The following is a 16209-nucleotide window of genomic DNA, read 5'->3' as shown; positions in this document are numbered from 1 at the left end:
GTGTATATCACATTATGTAGTACTACAGTACTACTCTCAATAAATATGAGGCATCAGCAATACTGTCTACTCTATATTACTGTTGTTGATGTTATGCTTGCTCAGCTATAAGCTAACTGTCGTTAGCTAGCTAATGTTAGCTACAGTAGAGGCAATGAGCACTAAATACCTATAAATATGACTACAAATCATTCAAATTACAAAGACAAAACCAAAAATTTGCTAGTAATATGTAATAGGAGTATAAATACCAACAAAAACATAAATATCACCTTAGAGTTCTTGAGCTGCAGTCTTTGCTGACCTCAAATCTCCATGGCGACCATTGAACTGTTCACCACTTTATTCCACAAAAACAGATGTATGGTGGCACCCCTAAATAATCATGTATTGGAAAAATATTTTGTATGTGTTGTTTCTACATATATTGGAACACTTTTAGTACCCAGTCATATCAAAATTAAATAATTGTGTTTTTTGATGCACACTAATGTACATATGTGTGGTCTAAATAATCAAAAAAGTGAATATTCTTACCAGCTTGGAAATCCCATACTGAAAACATTTTGTGGTGTCTTTGAATGCAACCCCTCAATGCTTATAATAACACAATTATAATTATGAATGATCCACATTCTTACCGATGTAGCCATACTTGTGTTTCCCCTTGGTGCTACGACCCACATCACAAATGGCCCTGATGTTTGTCTCCTGAAAGCCGATCTCATTGTTGAGAACGGTGATGCAGTCCCTCTCGACCACAAAAGCCAGAGCTGGAACAACTCCAGCATCCGATGGATAACTGTTGTCATCTGCATTCTGAAAAACGGGAGGTTAGAATGGACAGTATTTCAACTATGATGTATTATATGGACAACAGTACTGGAAACACAATTTTCCAAAGCAGGCTATATGCAGTTTTTATGCAGATAGAAGCTTGGTTAATGACGTGAACAACCAATGAACCACAAGAAGCGAGAGAAAGAAGAAAGAAGATGTTATTTTTTACATTAAGTGTCTTAATAGTCCAAACACCTGAATGAGTTCCAGAACAAAATGCGTGTCTTTGCTGTAGAGCTCCGTGGAGAGACGATCCAAGCTCCTGCCAAGCCTTTCCTGGTGGACCTGCATTAGCTTCTGCCCTTCAGCTGTCAGTTCCACACCAATACCAAACTCGTTTTTCCTTTTGCAAAGAGGATAAAGATATACTGATATACCTTTACTTCACTCATAAGGAAAAGAACACAAACCTTATTTCCTCAATGATGGTTCTGTGGAAATCTACTGTAGGGTCCAGATGTTCTGGCTGATCGTCATGGTCACCTTGAGACTCACTGCTGTCGTTGGACATCTCTTCATCCGTTAGTGAGGCAGATTCAATCAGCTCTTCTGCATTCGATTCTTCCTCTGATGGCTCTTCTTGTTCTGCAGTGCCTGATGGAAAATTATAATTATCATATTGTTTCCAAGCTACACCTGAAAACAGGAAGTCATATGCTTATGCCTGTTGTTCACCTTGTTGAGGGTTCTGGTTGAGATGGGGGGAGGTACGGCTGCTGTCGGTTGTGTTTATGTCAAGATATCCGTCTTCACTCAAGTTCAGACTCAAAAGACTACTGCTCTCGGAGTCTAAATTAGACTGAAGTCAGAAAGGTAAACGTTACCTTATCACTTTACACTATTATTCTTATTGAACCGTAGCCATTGTTATTCTTGTAGAACTGAGATATTTACCATGTAAATAATATACATTGATTATAAATGATCATTGCATAAACAGAATTCAATTGAAATTATTTACAAAAAACAAGAAATCAAATAAAGCACCGGTTTGCAGTTTACCTGTGTTTGCACCAAAGGCCCAGTATATAAGATGTCGTTTTTGCACTGTGAGGGTGTCAGCTTTTTCTGGTAGTCCTTCACCCACTCTGTGATGCCCAGGACGATGCCCAGTCGATGCAAACAGTTTATGTGTCTCGAGTTTGACTGAGCCACAGCGATTAGGACTTGTTTTGACTTGGTTTGACCCAAGACTCTGGAAAAAGGCTCCAAAAACACCTGAAATTCACATGAATATATAATTGTCATTATATCAAATGCTCTTCATGTTAGCATGCTTTTTTTAACCGGCAAAGACCTCGCTGGTGTGTATTCTGTGTGCTGGAGGTGTTATTATGACGGGATTTTAAAACACCTTTGATTGTTTTGTCCCATTAATCAACAATTTCAATCTGTTCCAAACAGCCAACCATGTAAAAGTGAACACATTTTATAAAGAATAATTGTAGTTAAAGCAATGCAACATACATATACATATAAGTGAGGAGTAATAACTCAAAGCGTATCGCTCTAACACTGAGAAATACAGTCTGACACTCATCACTGTGCTTTTTTAGGAGGAATAAAGGAGACGGACACAGAGGTGTCCATTCTATGATCAACTACCCACACACGTAAAAAAGATAACTGAAGGATTCCCTGGCCAAACTCTGCCTCTATTGTGCCAAGTCTAAATGTAAATATAAATCTATTCATCACAGTGACTGAGTCACCAAAGTGTGGACGCTTTGTGTGGGTACTCGACTCCCCAAGCTGGTTTGCTATGTGCACTGTTTGGTCGTACGATACAATAACCAAGATTTATTTTTAGCAATAACTTCCATCGAAAAACAAATTCTACAAATAAAAGTGGGGCGTAGGAGGATCCTAGCTGGGTCAATATCCTAATTCCTAATATCCTAATATAGTATCCTGAAGTTATTTCTCTTCTGAGAAGGGAAAAGGAGGCATCTATTTGCAGGAAGGAATTATTCCCTGAATTGTTCATTTAAAATCAAAGATAGAAATGAGATCAAGCATCAGTGATTGGGGGAGCCTCTATACAGTATAAACAACCACATTAGTCATTCATTACAAGTGAAAACATTTGTGCATATACCTGAAAATGGCTTTAACAATCCACTTGGATGTTGACGTTGGAACACAATGAAAAAAAAAAACTAGGAGGCGTCCTTTACTGTACGTACCTGCTGCAAAAGAGCCTGACAGATTCTGTTTGGTATTCGAGCCAAACAATCCAAAAGGAAATTAGCCACTGTGCTGTAACATGACAGGTCCTCTTCAGCTCGGGACAGATCTAAAAGTGCCAGAAACTTATTTTTTAGCAACCTAACTTTGCTGCATTTAAACAATTGAAGGTCAAAATCTTGGATTGTTACCTTCTTTAGCCACAGCTGCAGCCAGTGAGCTCTGAACGTGATTGGCTAAGAGGGCTGTGGGAGCATTTGTGATCCCATCGGCCACAACGATGGACACCAGGTGGCCAGCTGTGCCGACGGGGTCAAGGGTCATGGCAGCATTGGCGAAATCCTTATCACCTGTGTCTGTGGTTATCCTGAGCAACAAACATGGCGCCACCTCCAGTGCCGCTAGGCCTGTATTAGCTGTGTTGTTAAAATGGAAAAAAAAAAGTATTGTATCAATTTATCATAACCTGATTTTTTATATATATTTGAATTATTTTGCATTACTGCCAAGCACCTACCGGCATTTCTCTCAATAAATGCTTTGATGGAGCCATGAAAGGGTTTAAAGATGAGGTCCCATTGACTCCATTCACTTAAATCCTCTAACAAAGGACAAGACTGCAAGCTGGCCAAAGCCTGGATCTTTGACATCTCCCCAAGGAGCCCCACGGCCTCATCACCGCTTCCACTGCTGGTGGTACTGAGGTAAAACACAAGCAAATTTGTTAGTAATCAATGTTAGTAAAATACATATAACGATCAAATACATAGGCAATTGTGTAATAATACCATGAGGTTATTTTCATATACAGTAAACCTCGAATATATCGGATTCAATTGTTCCCACTGGTTTTGTCCGATATAAGCGAAATCCGTTATATGCGTATACCGGAAAATGTCCGTTTTACGCATATATCGGATTTATATCCGGTATATGCGTAAATCGGATTTTATCCGTTATAAAAAGGCACTTCCTTGACTATGTTTCCAATGTACCTGGACACACAGGCAACGCTGCAAACGCTGCAAATGACGTCGTATAGCGGCCTGTCACGATTCGGCGAATCGGAGCGCCACGATGCGGCCATCCGATATATGCGAGGGAAATTTAATGGAAATGCATTGGAACGGGACTGGAGATTTTGTCCGAAATAGGCGAAATCCGTTATAAAAAATCCGATATATGCAATGAATTTTTATTGGAAATGCGTTACAGAAAAATCGGTTCTTTTTTATCTGTCCGTTGTGAGCGAATTTCCGATATATCCGAGTCCGATATATCCGAGGTTTACTGTACATATTTCTTATACATTGACAGTAACAGCCATAAGAGGGCGATGTGGCCCGAGGCTCAAGGCTAACTCTCTTGTGAGCAGCTAAGACAGTAGTATTGGCAGTCATAGGAGAGTGGGTTTGATTTCTGACTTTTGAAGACAATGTAGAAAACCTGACCTTGAAATGCCCTGCTTGGCAAATAAGGCAGACTCAAAGAAGACCTGGCTCACTCCTCCTCCAGCCAGGTCTTTCTGGCGTTGGACAAGACTAGCCAGTGTCTGCAGAGTGCCGTAGCCCAAGTCCCGACTGTCTTGCACCCCGTAATGGGACCGCAGCGCCAACTCAATGAGGAACATCTATAAATTGGGAAGACAAGATAATCCTTCATATAGAGGACATACAGGAGCTTTGTTCAGCAAGTGTGTCGACTCACTTCGTCTTGACCACTAGAAGCATTTTGACCGCATTGTTTGATGAACTCAAATATGTCTTGTCTGGTGGGTCTGAAACCACTTCCTTCTAGTTGCATGCCACCTCCCAGAATCAAAGCTGAACCAAGCATGTCTTGCAGTAGCTGCACTCAAAAGAAATACAATGAGTGTTTAGGGAGTAAAATAGCCAAGATCATTATTTGACATTGAAATACACACTGTGTGTACTGTACCTGAATGTGCTGAACCAAGAACATCAAGAAGCTGCCTCTGCCCAAGGAATGAAAGTCTTTGACGTTGAAGTGTTTGGTGAACTTCCTCTCAAGGGAGGCGATGTCGGTTAAACGGATGGTCGAGGTCATTGAGGATAGGCATTCTTTTAGGTACTGCTTCACATTGGCTGAAATACGGATACAAAATTACAAAGAATTAGTTACATCAATGTGCAAAAAGAATACAGTGTGTCCCATTATAAACCTTAATTAATTAATTACATTCACTGGGAAGTTCTGCAGTAGGTATGTCTTCCACTGCGTCTGTTTGCTTTTGTTTGGTTTTGGAAACCGTCTCCTTGGCCACTTGGTCCTGTGGGACAGCCAGCGAGCTACCGCAGATTGCGAGCTGAAAAAGAGCTGTAGCCAGCCTGTCACCTGACACATGCGTTAGGAAGTTCCGGATGTGCTGAAAAAACAGAATGAACAGAATATTTTAACTGAATTATCAGTGTTGTTGTGTTGTGTTTTTGACTACTCTAAAGTATATCCAAGTTTCATTCCGATTGTTCCTTGAGAAGATCTACTGTAATAAAAATGGTGTATTAACTTGAGAGAGGTCAGACAAATAAAAGTCAGATTTTGATCCATGTATATCTTATCAAGAAAGGTAAATACTTGACAATTTCTCCCACCTACCGTTAGCATTGTGGAGCTGAACACCCGTTCTGCATTTGAGAAGACACTCAGTACCACCTCTGCTGCGGTCAAGGAGGCGTATTTTTTTCTGAGGTCCATGTCCCCTGTAAAGGAGGAGCTTATGCCTTGTACTGGAGTCAGGATATTCTTCTTTAGCTTTCGCAGATTCTCCAGGGTCTCCTCTTCCAGCTCTTTCTGAATGGTTTCTGTGGCCTTGTCCAATATGGCTTGCTGACAACGACTCACTTTGCTTAATGTCTGTAGGAGACAGACAGCTAGTGCTGATCATTCACGCATCAATATGTTTTATTTGAATGAATTTCAAGGATGACAGCCAAAAACTGCTCATTACTCAAAAGTGTCTACTGAAAGCTTACCGCTATGGGCAGCCCAAGACTTTGGATCCTGATGCCCAGCTCGTAGGGAGAGTCACAGTTATAATGGTCTGCTAGGTGCTTCATAAACTCAGCCAGGTCTATTTTGGGCTTGTTTGACTTTCTTCGAAAATTGCGAAGTTGCTACGAAAAGAAAAACACAAACATGTATGAAGTCTTGAAATTTGAGTTCATTTGTCCTGTTGGATCTTAAATCACAGATCTCCAGTGTTGATTGGTATTATTGCCTGGCCAGTGGCTGATAAGATATCTTAATGAGAATAACACATTGTACCCCAATCTACAGAGAAATGCAAATATACAACACTCTATGTCTAATTTGATCAAATTGTAATATTACTTTCTGTTATTATGCCTACTACATTGGGTGTAAAACAGCAGTATAAAGGTGACTATAGGGGTGTTATTTCATGTCTAGATGGCTCTAATAATGTAAAAAATCATACTGTAATACTGAGGCTGTAATCAGGTTTTTAAGGTAGAAATATTCCATTCATAAATAAGGAACCCTACTCCACAAAAATTGGCTTATCATGGTTGGGTCTGGGACCAATGAATATAGAATATAGAAGATACAGTTCATGACAAATAAATCTAATGAGCCATCTTCAAACTATGCTAAACGATTAGGATCGATTTTAAGATTCTCTTACTGGTTTTTAAATATCTTAACGGCCTTGCACCTTCTTATTTATCTGATCTGCTTTTACCATATCAACCCCCGCGGACCCTGCGGTCCTCCGGCACTGGCCAACCAAAACCCAGAACGAAAACCCACGGTGAGGCAGCATTTAGCCACTATGGCCCCCACCTGTGGAACAGCCTGCCGATTAAAGACGCACCTTTTTAACCAGGCTTTACTAAACTCATTCATTCATTCATTTTCTACCGCTTTTTCCTCACGAGGGTCGCGGGGGGTGCTGGAGCCTATCCCAGCTGTCTTCGGGCGTAAGGCGGGGTACACCCTGGACTGGTCGCCAGCCAATCACAGGGCACATATAGACAAACAACCATTCACACTCACATTCATACCTATAGACAATTTGGAGTCGCCAATTAACCTAGCATGTTTTTGGAATGTGGGAGGAAACCGGAGTACCCGGAGAAAACCCACATGCAAACTCCACACAGAGATGCCCAAGGGTGGGATTGAACCCTGGTCTCCTAGCTGTGAGGTCTGCGTGCTAACCCCTAGACCACCGTGCCGCCTGCTTTACTAAACTAATATTTTTAAACTTTTCTTATGTTTTTATCTTTTTTAGTCCTATGTTATGCTTTTAGTCTTTAGCTTTTAACTCCAGTATTTCCTCAGGGGGGGTCCTCCACACTGGGGGCTGTGTCGGGTCTGCTGAGGGGGTGCCATTCTTGGGTCCCTTCGACCCGGCCGGCTGGGGGTTCCTCCCTTTAATGTGGGGGCCCGCCTGTCTGTCGGAGTTGGGAGACCCAGGTGCTGGTCCCCCGATGGCACGGCCTGCGGCTCCTCCCAGTGTGGACGGCCCCAAAGGTGGCATTTCCGTGAGATTGTGTGTGTGTGTGTGTGTGTGTGTCTAGTGTGGAGGGTGGGAGGGAGGGGCTTTCTTTTGTTTCTTTGTTTTCCTTTTAATTGTGGTTCATTTTCTACCGCTTTTTCCTCACGAGGGTCGCGGGGGCTGCTGGAGCCTATCCCAGCTGTCTTCGGGCGTAAGGCGGGGTACACCCTGGACTGGTCGCCAGCCAATCACAGGGCACACATAGACAAACAACCATTCACACTCACATTCATACCTATGGACAATTTGGAGTTGCCAATTAACCTAGCATGTTTTTGGAATGTGGGAGGAAACCGGAGTACCCGGAGAAAACCCACGCATGCACGGGGAGAACATGCAAACTCCACACAGAGATGCCCGAGGGTGGAATTGAACCCTGGTCTCCTAGCTGTGAGGTCTGTGTGCTAACCCCTAGACCTTTTAATTGTGGTAATTGTTTTAATTCTGTAAAGCACTTTGTGTTGCATGTCTTTGCAGGAAAAGTGCTATACAAATAAAGTTGATTTGATTTGATTTAAACAGGCAAATCTGTTAACTAAATGATTCCCAAACCTTTAAGATGTCTATCGTCTCAATCTGAGGGATATCATCATCCATGGTGTTACTGTCAATCTTGAACATGCGGTGGATGAGAGGCATTTTACACAGCGGTCCCAGATTCAGCTCCTCGTAGCGCTTTTTGTTCTTCAGACCAGCCAGCGACTGCCCCACCTCATACAGGGTTGAGATGGACATGGTCGCTTCAGTAGACTGACAGGGAACAAACGATATTTCAACACATTGGCTGGAATAGAAAATGAAATAGTTCCTTTGGAAAAAACACAGCCTTCTAACCTGTATAAACAATGATATCTCTTTCGTCAAGGAATGAAGGTCATTCAGAGCAGGAATATTGCGAGGATTTATCCTTGCTGATTCCGTAGAAGAAATCTGCATTAGGTTGTATGCTCTTGAGACCACCTGAGAAAAGGTATTAGGATGAATTAGTGATGGTTTTCAAATTCCAAAAGATGCGTAATATCTGTTAAAGATGATTCAGATGAAGTGAGATTTAACTGTTGGCTTCAAGTGCAGAGATGTTGATTTTCACATTCGCTACTCTACTCGCTACTATACTTATTGATACAGTAAACCTCGGATATATCGGATTCAATTGTTCCCACTGGTTTTGTCCGATATCAGCGAAATCCGTTATATGCGTATACCGGAAAATGTCAGTTTTACGCAAATATCGGATTTATATCCGGTATATGCGTAAATCGGATTTTATCCGTTATAAAAAGGCACTTCCTTGACTATGTTTCCAATGTACCTGGACGCGCAGGCAACGCTGCAAACACTGCAAATGACGTCGTATAGCGGCCTGTCACGATTCGGCGAATCGCAGCGCCACGATGCGGCCATCCGATATATGCGAGGGAAATTTAATGGAAATGCATTGGAACGGGACTGGAGATTTTGTCCGAAATAGGCGAAATCCGTTATAAAAAATCCGATATATGCAATGAATTTTTATTGGAAATGCATTACAGAAAAATCGGTTCTTTTTTATCTGTCCGTTGTGAGCGAATTTCCGATATATCCGAGGTTTACTGTACTGTATTTAGCTTTTGGGTGAAATTTCAGCATGAACCTAAATGCACTCTAACCTTTCCAGGTGAACTCATTTTTAATTTTGACTGTCCCTGAACTTTTACCCAATATGTTATAAGGAAAATATAATATAATATAAGGACCAGCATGCCTCTCTGTGACTTTTCCAGGCTCTCTGTATCTCTGTTGCAAGCTGCAGATGACAGACAGTGACAATGTAATCTATCCTAGCCCGCTAATGTTATGTATTGTCTTGGTCTGCAATGTCTGAAAGCAGGAAGTGGCTTGGTCGATGTATAGATGTATGCTCACATATCTGTTCTGAATTCAGTTCCTCAGCACTGAAATATTGAACAGCTTGACTTGCATCCATAGATTAAGAGCATTTCACCCAAACGCTAAATACCCCTAAGATTTTGTGAGTGGTGTACTTCATGACAAACATAACAAAACAAAGTGGCACAGTTTAACATTCCAACAACAGTTTTTGGTCTTCACCTTCTCTTTGGTGACCAGCTCTCCCTCTCCTGCGAGCTCTCGTATCACACCTTCCATCAGATTGTTGATCATGTCTGGGTCCAGATCTCTTTTTCTCCAACCTTGGAATTCTCCATAATTTTGCATAGCGTCTAGGGCTCGCATATTATCTCTATGGACCTCTCTCAGTTGAGTATTATAAAATTCCCTAAACGCAGTAGCACTGTTGCTTTTTGTCTTTGTGTTGGAGTCTGACGCGGTACTGCCTGCAGCAGCCTGTTGTTGTACTGAAGAGGAAGGAACGTGACAAATGTTATAATACTCCGAATCTGTGTTTCTGAATACCATAATAATTGTGTACCTGACTGTGGACTTGGCAGGCCCTTGTGCCCACTTGGTTGCAAACTATCATACATGGATAGGTACAGCCCAAATGGAAGCTTTTCACCAAAGTGCTTAAAATAGTAAACTTCCAGTTGGTCCATGGATGGATCAGTCAACCGGAATACTCTGGTTACCTGTAACACATCAAAAACCTTTAGTTTGGAAAAGTACAGTTTGAAAATGTGTCACATCTGGTACTTAGTACTTGATTGATTTTACATCTTTGATTGATTTTTCTATCTTCTCGCTCTCTCTTGTGGTGAGTGTGCTATTTCAAACTCTTTTCCAATATATACATTTCCTCCACTTCAGTGTTTACAAATAAAATAAAATTAAAAAAAAATCACACAGCTCTTGCATTAGAGCAGGGGTCACCAACCTTTTTGAGGCCGAGGGCTACTTTGTGAGCACGGATATGACAAAACTGCTCGGATCACTTTTTAGTAATCAGAACAAAAGGAATAGTAGTAGTAACACTATGTGAAGCGACTGCTCACATATCAATGTTAATTATTTTCCACAATAATGGTAACAAAAACATATTTTTTAACAAGAAACATTTATTTTGAAAGTCAGAGGGAACACCTTTCTGTGATTTTTTTTTTTTGTTTGTCCAAAGCTGCCTTTAACAGACGGGCCTTTTCCGTCCTTAAAGCTTTATGTTTATATAAATATATTTTATATACATATATACATATTTATATTTATATAAATATGTAAAGAAAAATTCTTCCTCCCAATCACTGTGGAAAACCTAACTCCTTTTTCGCTTTTCTGACATGTTTTTGGGGGCTAAACTGCACCAGAAAGCTAACTCCTCATCGCCGCAGCACTATATCAGAAAAGCGGTGAGCGGACACGTGCGCACACATGAACTTTGACTTGAGGTAAGAGTTTGTTATAAAATATTTTTGTTTTAATTTTTGATGTTATAAGACATTCATTCATTCATTTTCTACCGCTTTTCCTCACGAGGGTCGCGGGGTTGCTGGAGCCTATCCCAGCTGTCTTCGGACGAGAGGCGGGGTACACCCTGGACTGGTCGCCAGCCAATCACAGGGCACATATAGACAAACAACCATTCACACTCACATTCATACCTATGGACAATTTGGAGTCAACAATTAACCTAGCATGTTTTTGGAATGTGGGAGGAAACCGGAGTACCCGGAGAAAACCCACGCATGCACGGGGAGAACATGCAAACTCCACACAGAGATGGCCGAGGGTGGAATTGAACCCTGGTCTCCTAGCTGTGAGGTCTGCGCGCTAACCACTCGACTGCCGTTAAGCACAAAATAACAATGATAATTTGTGACCAGTGCTATTTTTAGAAGATGCCTCGCGGGCGCCTTAAGTGGTCCACGTGGGCGCGCGGGCACAGCGTTGGTGACCCCTGCGTTAGAGCCAACGACTGCCATTGACAGCGCTCTGGTTTTGATGTTGTTTTCACCTCTAAATGCAGTCTACTCAGGCAAAAGCTGAAAAGTGAAGACATTCAGTGCTACTTATTGATTGAATAAACGGTGTCATATGACACAACATGAAAAGGGGTGTATTCAAACAAAAGTCGTTATCTTCTAAGTTGTGCATATGATCCAGATGTTAATACCTGTCAATTAAAAATTCAAATGCTGCTCTCTGGTCTCATATTCGTCTACTGACGTCAAACACAAATGTTTACAGCCAAAATCAAGGAATTCACTACACCGTTCCAATACCTCTGTAAGTGATGGTGCGTGTATTTACTGACCTCCTCAATCCTCTGGTACAGGGCCTGATGGTCCAATCCAGAGCAGGTAGGGTTAACTAAAGGGGGCTCGCCTAAGAGTCTTGGAATGTGGTGATTGTGGGATTCCACAGAAGGGCTGCTGTCCAATGTTGCTCCTTGTGGATCTCGAGGTTTGTGGATTTTGTGAAACACCAGCTCCCCTTCTAGTACCAGATCTGTGAAAGTTTCGACCAGGGAAGAAATAGAACTGAAGCCCAGAGATGCTAATTTCAGATTTTGCTTGTATTTCTGACTGTAGGTAACAGCCAGATTCTTCAAGGGAATCCCCTGTGGAAGTTCTGTCATCATGGTCGTAATATTTTGCTTCATCTTCTTTTGTTTCCTTGTTTCCTTTTTTGTTTTTAAGGTTTCCCCAACACCAGCACCAGCACCAGCACCAGCCTCTGCACCAGCCCCAGCTTCAACTTTACCTTCATTGCCCTTGTGGTCCTTGTGAAACACTAGGTTTCCCTCCATAACCAGATCCTTATCCAGAGAGCATATAAGCTCATCGTTGGACCGAAAGCCCAGGTTCGCTATAGTCAGGTTGCGAAGGTAAGTCCTGCTGTAGTATTGAGAGAGTTTATTCACAGGGATCCCTTCTGGGTGTTGCTTCACCATGGCCACGATATCTTCAAGTACATTTTCCATCTTGGTTGCTGCCAGGAAAAAGAAAAAAAAAACATATTGGAATTCATTTTAGACAAAGCAAGTTTAAAACAATAATTCAAAGACAAACAATAAAATTTATGCCTAATAGGAGTCGGAGGTTGTGGGTGATATCAGCACACCTCAGCATGCCTTATTGTTTTTTTTGGTTGTGGTTTATTGATGTCACATTATTTTAATGTTGATTTCACATTTTTATATAAGTGGTTAACTGTCGGCCTGTGGCATATTCTAAGAACTAAATTCAAAACCGCCCACATAAGAACATTACTGGAAGGATTTTACACTTAATAAAGATTGTATGCTGGTATGCAACCTTATTTAGATTTTAGTTATTTCAAGAGGGGGGTGCCACAAAATCCTGTGTCAAAAGATCTTGTGAGATTTCTAGTTCAGTCTGAGACGATGAGAAATTAATCAATTAATCACACAATGAATGAAAATGAATTGTATAATTTTGTCATGTTTGTCAATATTGTGTCTGTTTTCCTCTTCACCCGCCTCCAAACAGACGTGAAGAGAGTTCACTTTGTGCATCAGCTTCAGCACCATAGCGCATATGTTGCACAGAACAATGGCATGAACGGAGTGAGCCATTTTGTCTTGTGAGTCTTTGTTTCGGAGGTGGGGCCAGCAGCAGATCGACAGAAGAGTGTAGCGTATCATAAATTAAATTAGTAGATTGCAACACATTGCTGCCTTGCCACTGGTTGGTGACCAGTCCAGGGTGTACCTCACAACTGATTTGTTGGTGAACCTTTGGGCTCCACTGTACTATAAATGTCTTCCTAGGAAGGAATTAGAACAATAGTGGTCAAATAAAGCTACAGTGTGAACAAACGACATTCATGAATGTGCTTAATATAATCTTGGGTATAACTTCACATTCAGCATGCAGTCAGTCCATATAAAAAAAAAAAACCAAGGTGTGTACTGAATACATCACACCCATTTCCAGGCCACTGACCCGTGACCTCTGCCCCACCAAACACGTCTGGCATAAGCGTAAACATGGATTATGTAACCTCACAAATGTTCTACTGTATGAATAAATTCAATAGTGAAATAAAATTAAAAAATCTACTTTAAAAACGTATTGCAAAAACAGTTGAAGCAATATTACCATCAACTCTTCTACCTCATTCTGTGTAAACTCAAGAGTCACATCAGCGTATACAATATACAATATACTGTATATATAAATGCAAATACTAAGACGGTGTCTTACCTTCTTGTCCAGAGAGGCTTGGACTACTGAAAAAGAGCCAGGCAGCCTTCCTCTTTAATCGTCTATTGTCTAAACCCCACCCCCTTTTCTGCTCTGTTTTCTTCTCAGCAGCCAGAGAGAAATGAAACTGAAAGTAAAAGACAGTGTTCTTGTTGCCACCGGCCTCATACCTTCATTATCCAGGAAATGAAACTGCTGTCATGAACTCAAAAAACACAACATAACACTGTAAATGTGTGTGATTTCTAATCTATACAATATATACACACATATATATCTTATGGAGTTATCACTGTGTGTATGAATAATACATTAGGATATAAACTACTTCTAATTCTATTATGACTACAACATATACATAAATCATATGATAAATGATGTAACAAATTCTAGATTTCTAGACTCTGTTTTAGGATAGTTCTCAGAACTATTCCTCCACAAAGCTGTGGCTGTTTTAGGGATATATCTTGGTTGACCATTGGGGACATCGGGATGGCAGGCTGGGGTGGTGGTGCCCAAACTTTCAGAAGTGGGATTGGGGGGGATTACACTCCTCAATCTTGGAGGGGCTCAGAGTCCACAAGAGTCCATAATGAGGTGGCTTGGGCAACTAGTGAGGATGGCCAGGTTATTCCGGCACGTCAGGATGAGTTCCCAGGATTCACTGGGAACAAGTCTGGGCCTCCCTTCTTAGGTTCGTGCCCTCGTCATGCAACCCCGGATTATATAAAAAAAAAAAAACTATGTACAGTAAATTACGAGAAAGAGGGAGAAGGGCTCAAGTGCTCTTACTTAAGTTAGAGAACCTGACACGACTGAGTTTCTTTTTATTTGCTGAATCACTGATGACTAATCATGTGAGATGAAAACGGAACTTACTCACATAAAGTGAAATGAAACCAAAATAATAACCTGCTAGAGGGCAGGTTGTTAGGTATTTAACAGATCGTGCGTTTCCCATGAATTCAGATAATAATTTCAGAAATGATAATTATCCATAGGTATGAATGTGAGTGTGAATGGTTGTTTGTCTATATGTGCCCTGTGATTGGCTGGCCACCAGTCCAGGATGTACTCCGCCTCTCGCCCGAAGACAGCTGGGATAGGCTCCAGCACCCCCCCCCCGTGACCATCGTGAGGATTAGCGGTAGAAAATGAATGAATGAATGAAATTAGTTGCCGCCATTAAGACATTCATTTTGAAAGCCCTAATACAAACACAAAGATTTCATTATAAATTGTTTTTTAAACTAAAAATGTCAAAAGACAGCTTGATAGCCCTGACATGTAACAGTAATTTGTATTATTATTTTTATTATTATCATTATTATATATTCATAAGAGTGGTTTATTTGATCAAAAAAAATGTTGACAATAATACAATATATTACCAAAAGTATTTATAAGTTAGAGAACCTGACACGACCGAGTTTCTTTTTGTTTGCTGAATCACTGATGACTAATCATGTGAGATGAAAATTAAAAACTTACTAGCATCAAGTGACATGAAACCAAAATAACAACCTGCCTTCTAGCAGGTTGAACACGTTTCATCATTAACCCTTCAGGAGGCAGACTTTTTTTAAATATTCAGTTTTGATAGTACAAATTCAAAAGGTTGTATATTGAAAATGGTAAATGTGAAAAATCATCAGTATGACTCAAAGTTTGTGATAGCAGTAAATCTCGCATCTAATGTTCATATTATCACGTCACCAGGATGGGAAATCTTCTTTCTTTCTGCAGCATTATTGGAGTTATGAGTTGTGTTGTTTTATTTTAACAAATGAACACATTTAAGTGTATTTATGGGCTTTTCAATAAAGCGTTTCTGAATGCCTCACATCAACGTTATTATTATCGACAGTTGAAAAATTAGACGCAGCATCCTCAGCTTCCGGTGCTGAAAGGAGAGCCAATGGGAATGCTTCGTTTTGCTAGCTGAACAGCTTTGCGTGCTGTCGTTAGTGACCTACAGTGTTATTACGGTTTGGCTTGACGGTGCCATGATTCACGAATAAAATGGCTCAGATATTGCTGATATGTTCTTTTACCAGCAACAGGGGGCTTATCATTGTCAAAATGACGTTTTCTAATGCGCATAACTCAAAACTGAAAACTCTGTTTCTAATTTAAGGGTCTGCAGCCGACTAGGCCAGTAGCCTACCCGGTCGACGAAGGCCAGACGTTCGGAGGCTCCTTCTCCAGCCGCGAACCAGCTTTGGGAATTCAGATGGGCTAGCCTTCCTCAGCCTTCCTGGTTGTGTCACGTGGTATCATGTTTACAACGACGTCATGACAAATTCATATCAGACAGGAGAGCAAGAAACAAAGTAGCATTAACATAAACAAAGTGAAGGCGAAGAAACAAAATTGACATTGTAGAAGCACAGTTGAGTTTTTAGATGTAGGTTTTACAGGTGAGGTTCTACTTCAGATTTAGTAACAGCTCCCAACTAATCCTGATATATTTAACAGTAATATCAATCGCTCCTTTGTTTATTTTTGGCAACTTCATTC

The 16209-nt window shown here is 41.0% G+C and overlaps 1 protein-coding gene and 1 long non-coding RNA gene across 5 annotated transcripts in view; one reads left to right on the top strand and one right to left on the bottom strand.

Moving 5' to 3' along the window:
- The window catches only part of LOC131109937 (uncharacterized), a 39912-nt gene extending 26149 nt beyond the window's left edge, over positions 1 to 13763 (top strand). Inside the window, exon 6 of the long non-coding RNA XR_009120804.1 lies at positions 12160 to 13763. This is a non-coding gene — a long non-coding RNA (uncharacterized LOC131109937). The remainder of the gene's footprint in view (positions 1 to 12159) is intronic.
- wu:fj29h11 (uncharacterized) overlaps positions 1 to 16209 on the bottom strand; it is a 31683-nt gene that overhangs the window by 15179 nt on the left and 295 nt on the right. The window contains exons 1-21 of one of the 4 annotated variants that reach the window (XM_058062494.1): positions 15857 to 15945; positions 13690 to 13816; positions 11775 to 12451; positions 9999 to 10155; positions 9659 to 9924; positions 8402 to 8527; positions 8120 to 8317; positions 6021 to 6161; positions 5644 to 5901; positions 5227 to 5413; positions 4966 to 5132; positions 4735 to 4875; positions 4479 to 4657; positions 3545 to 3726; positions 3219 to 3443; positions 3027 to 3136; positions 1843 to 2058; positions 1516 to 1639; positions 1251 to 1434; positions 1036 to 1183; positions 642 to 819 (exon numbers count right to left, since the gene is read on the bottom strand). In XM_058062494.1, coding sequence (XP_057918477.1) covers positions 642 to 819; positions 1036 to 1183; positions 1251 to 1434; positions 1516 to 1639; positions 1843 to 2058; positions 3027 to 3136; positions 3219 to 3443; positions 3545 to 3726; positions 4479 to 4657; positions 4735 to 4875; positions 4966 to 5132; positions 5227 to 5413; positions 5644 to 5901; positions 6021 to 6161; positions 8120 to 8317; positions 8402 to 8527; positions 9659 to 9924; positions 9999 to 10155; positions 11775 to 12443 — 3856 coding nt within the window. In that variant the 5' untranslated portion in view covers positions 12444 to 12451; positions 13690 to 13816; positions 15857 to 15945. Of the gene's footprint in view, positions 1 to 641; positions 820 to 1035; positions 1184 to 1250; positions 1435 to 1515; positions 1640 to 1842; positions 2059 to 3026; positions 3137 to 3218; positions 3444 to 3544; positions 3727 to 4478; positions 4658 to 4734; positions 4876 to 4965; positions 5133 to 5226; positions 5414 to 5643; positions 5902 to 6020; positions 6162 to 8119; positions 8318 to 8401; positions 8528 to 9658; positions 9925 to 9998; positions 10156 to 11774; positions 12452 to 13689; positions 13817 to 15743; positions 15947 to 16209 lie in introns of those variants that run through there. The other 3 variants (XM_058062492.1, XM_058062493.1, XM_058062495.1) reach the window with 3 other exon arrangements.

This window comes from Doryrhamphus excisus, chromosome 22, assembly GCF_030265055.1.
Source record: "Doryrhamphus excisus isolate RoL2022-K1 chromosome 22, RoL_Dexc_1.0, whole genome shotgun sequence".
Classification (NCBI taxonomy): domain Eukaryota; kingdom Metazoa; phylum Chordata; class Actinopteri; order Syngnathiformes; family Syngnathidae; genus Doryrhamphus; species Doryrhamphus excisus.
Note: the sequence above shows the minus strand (reverse complement) of the source record. Positions and strands in the feature narration are given on the sequence as shown.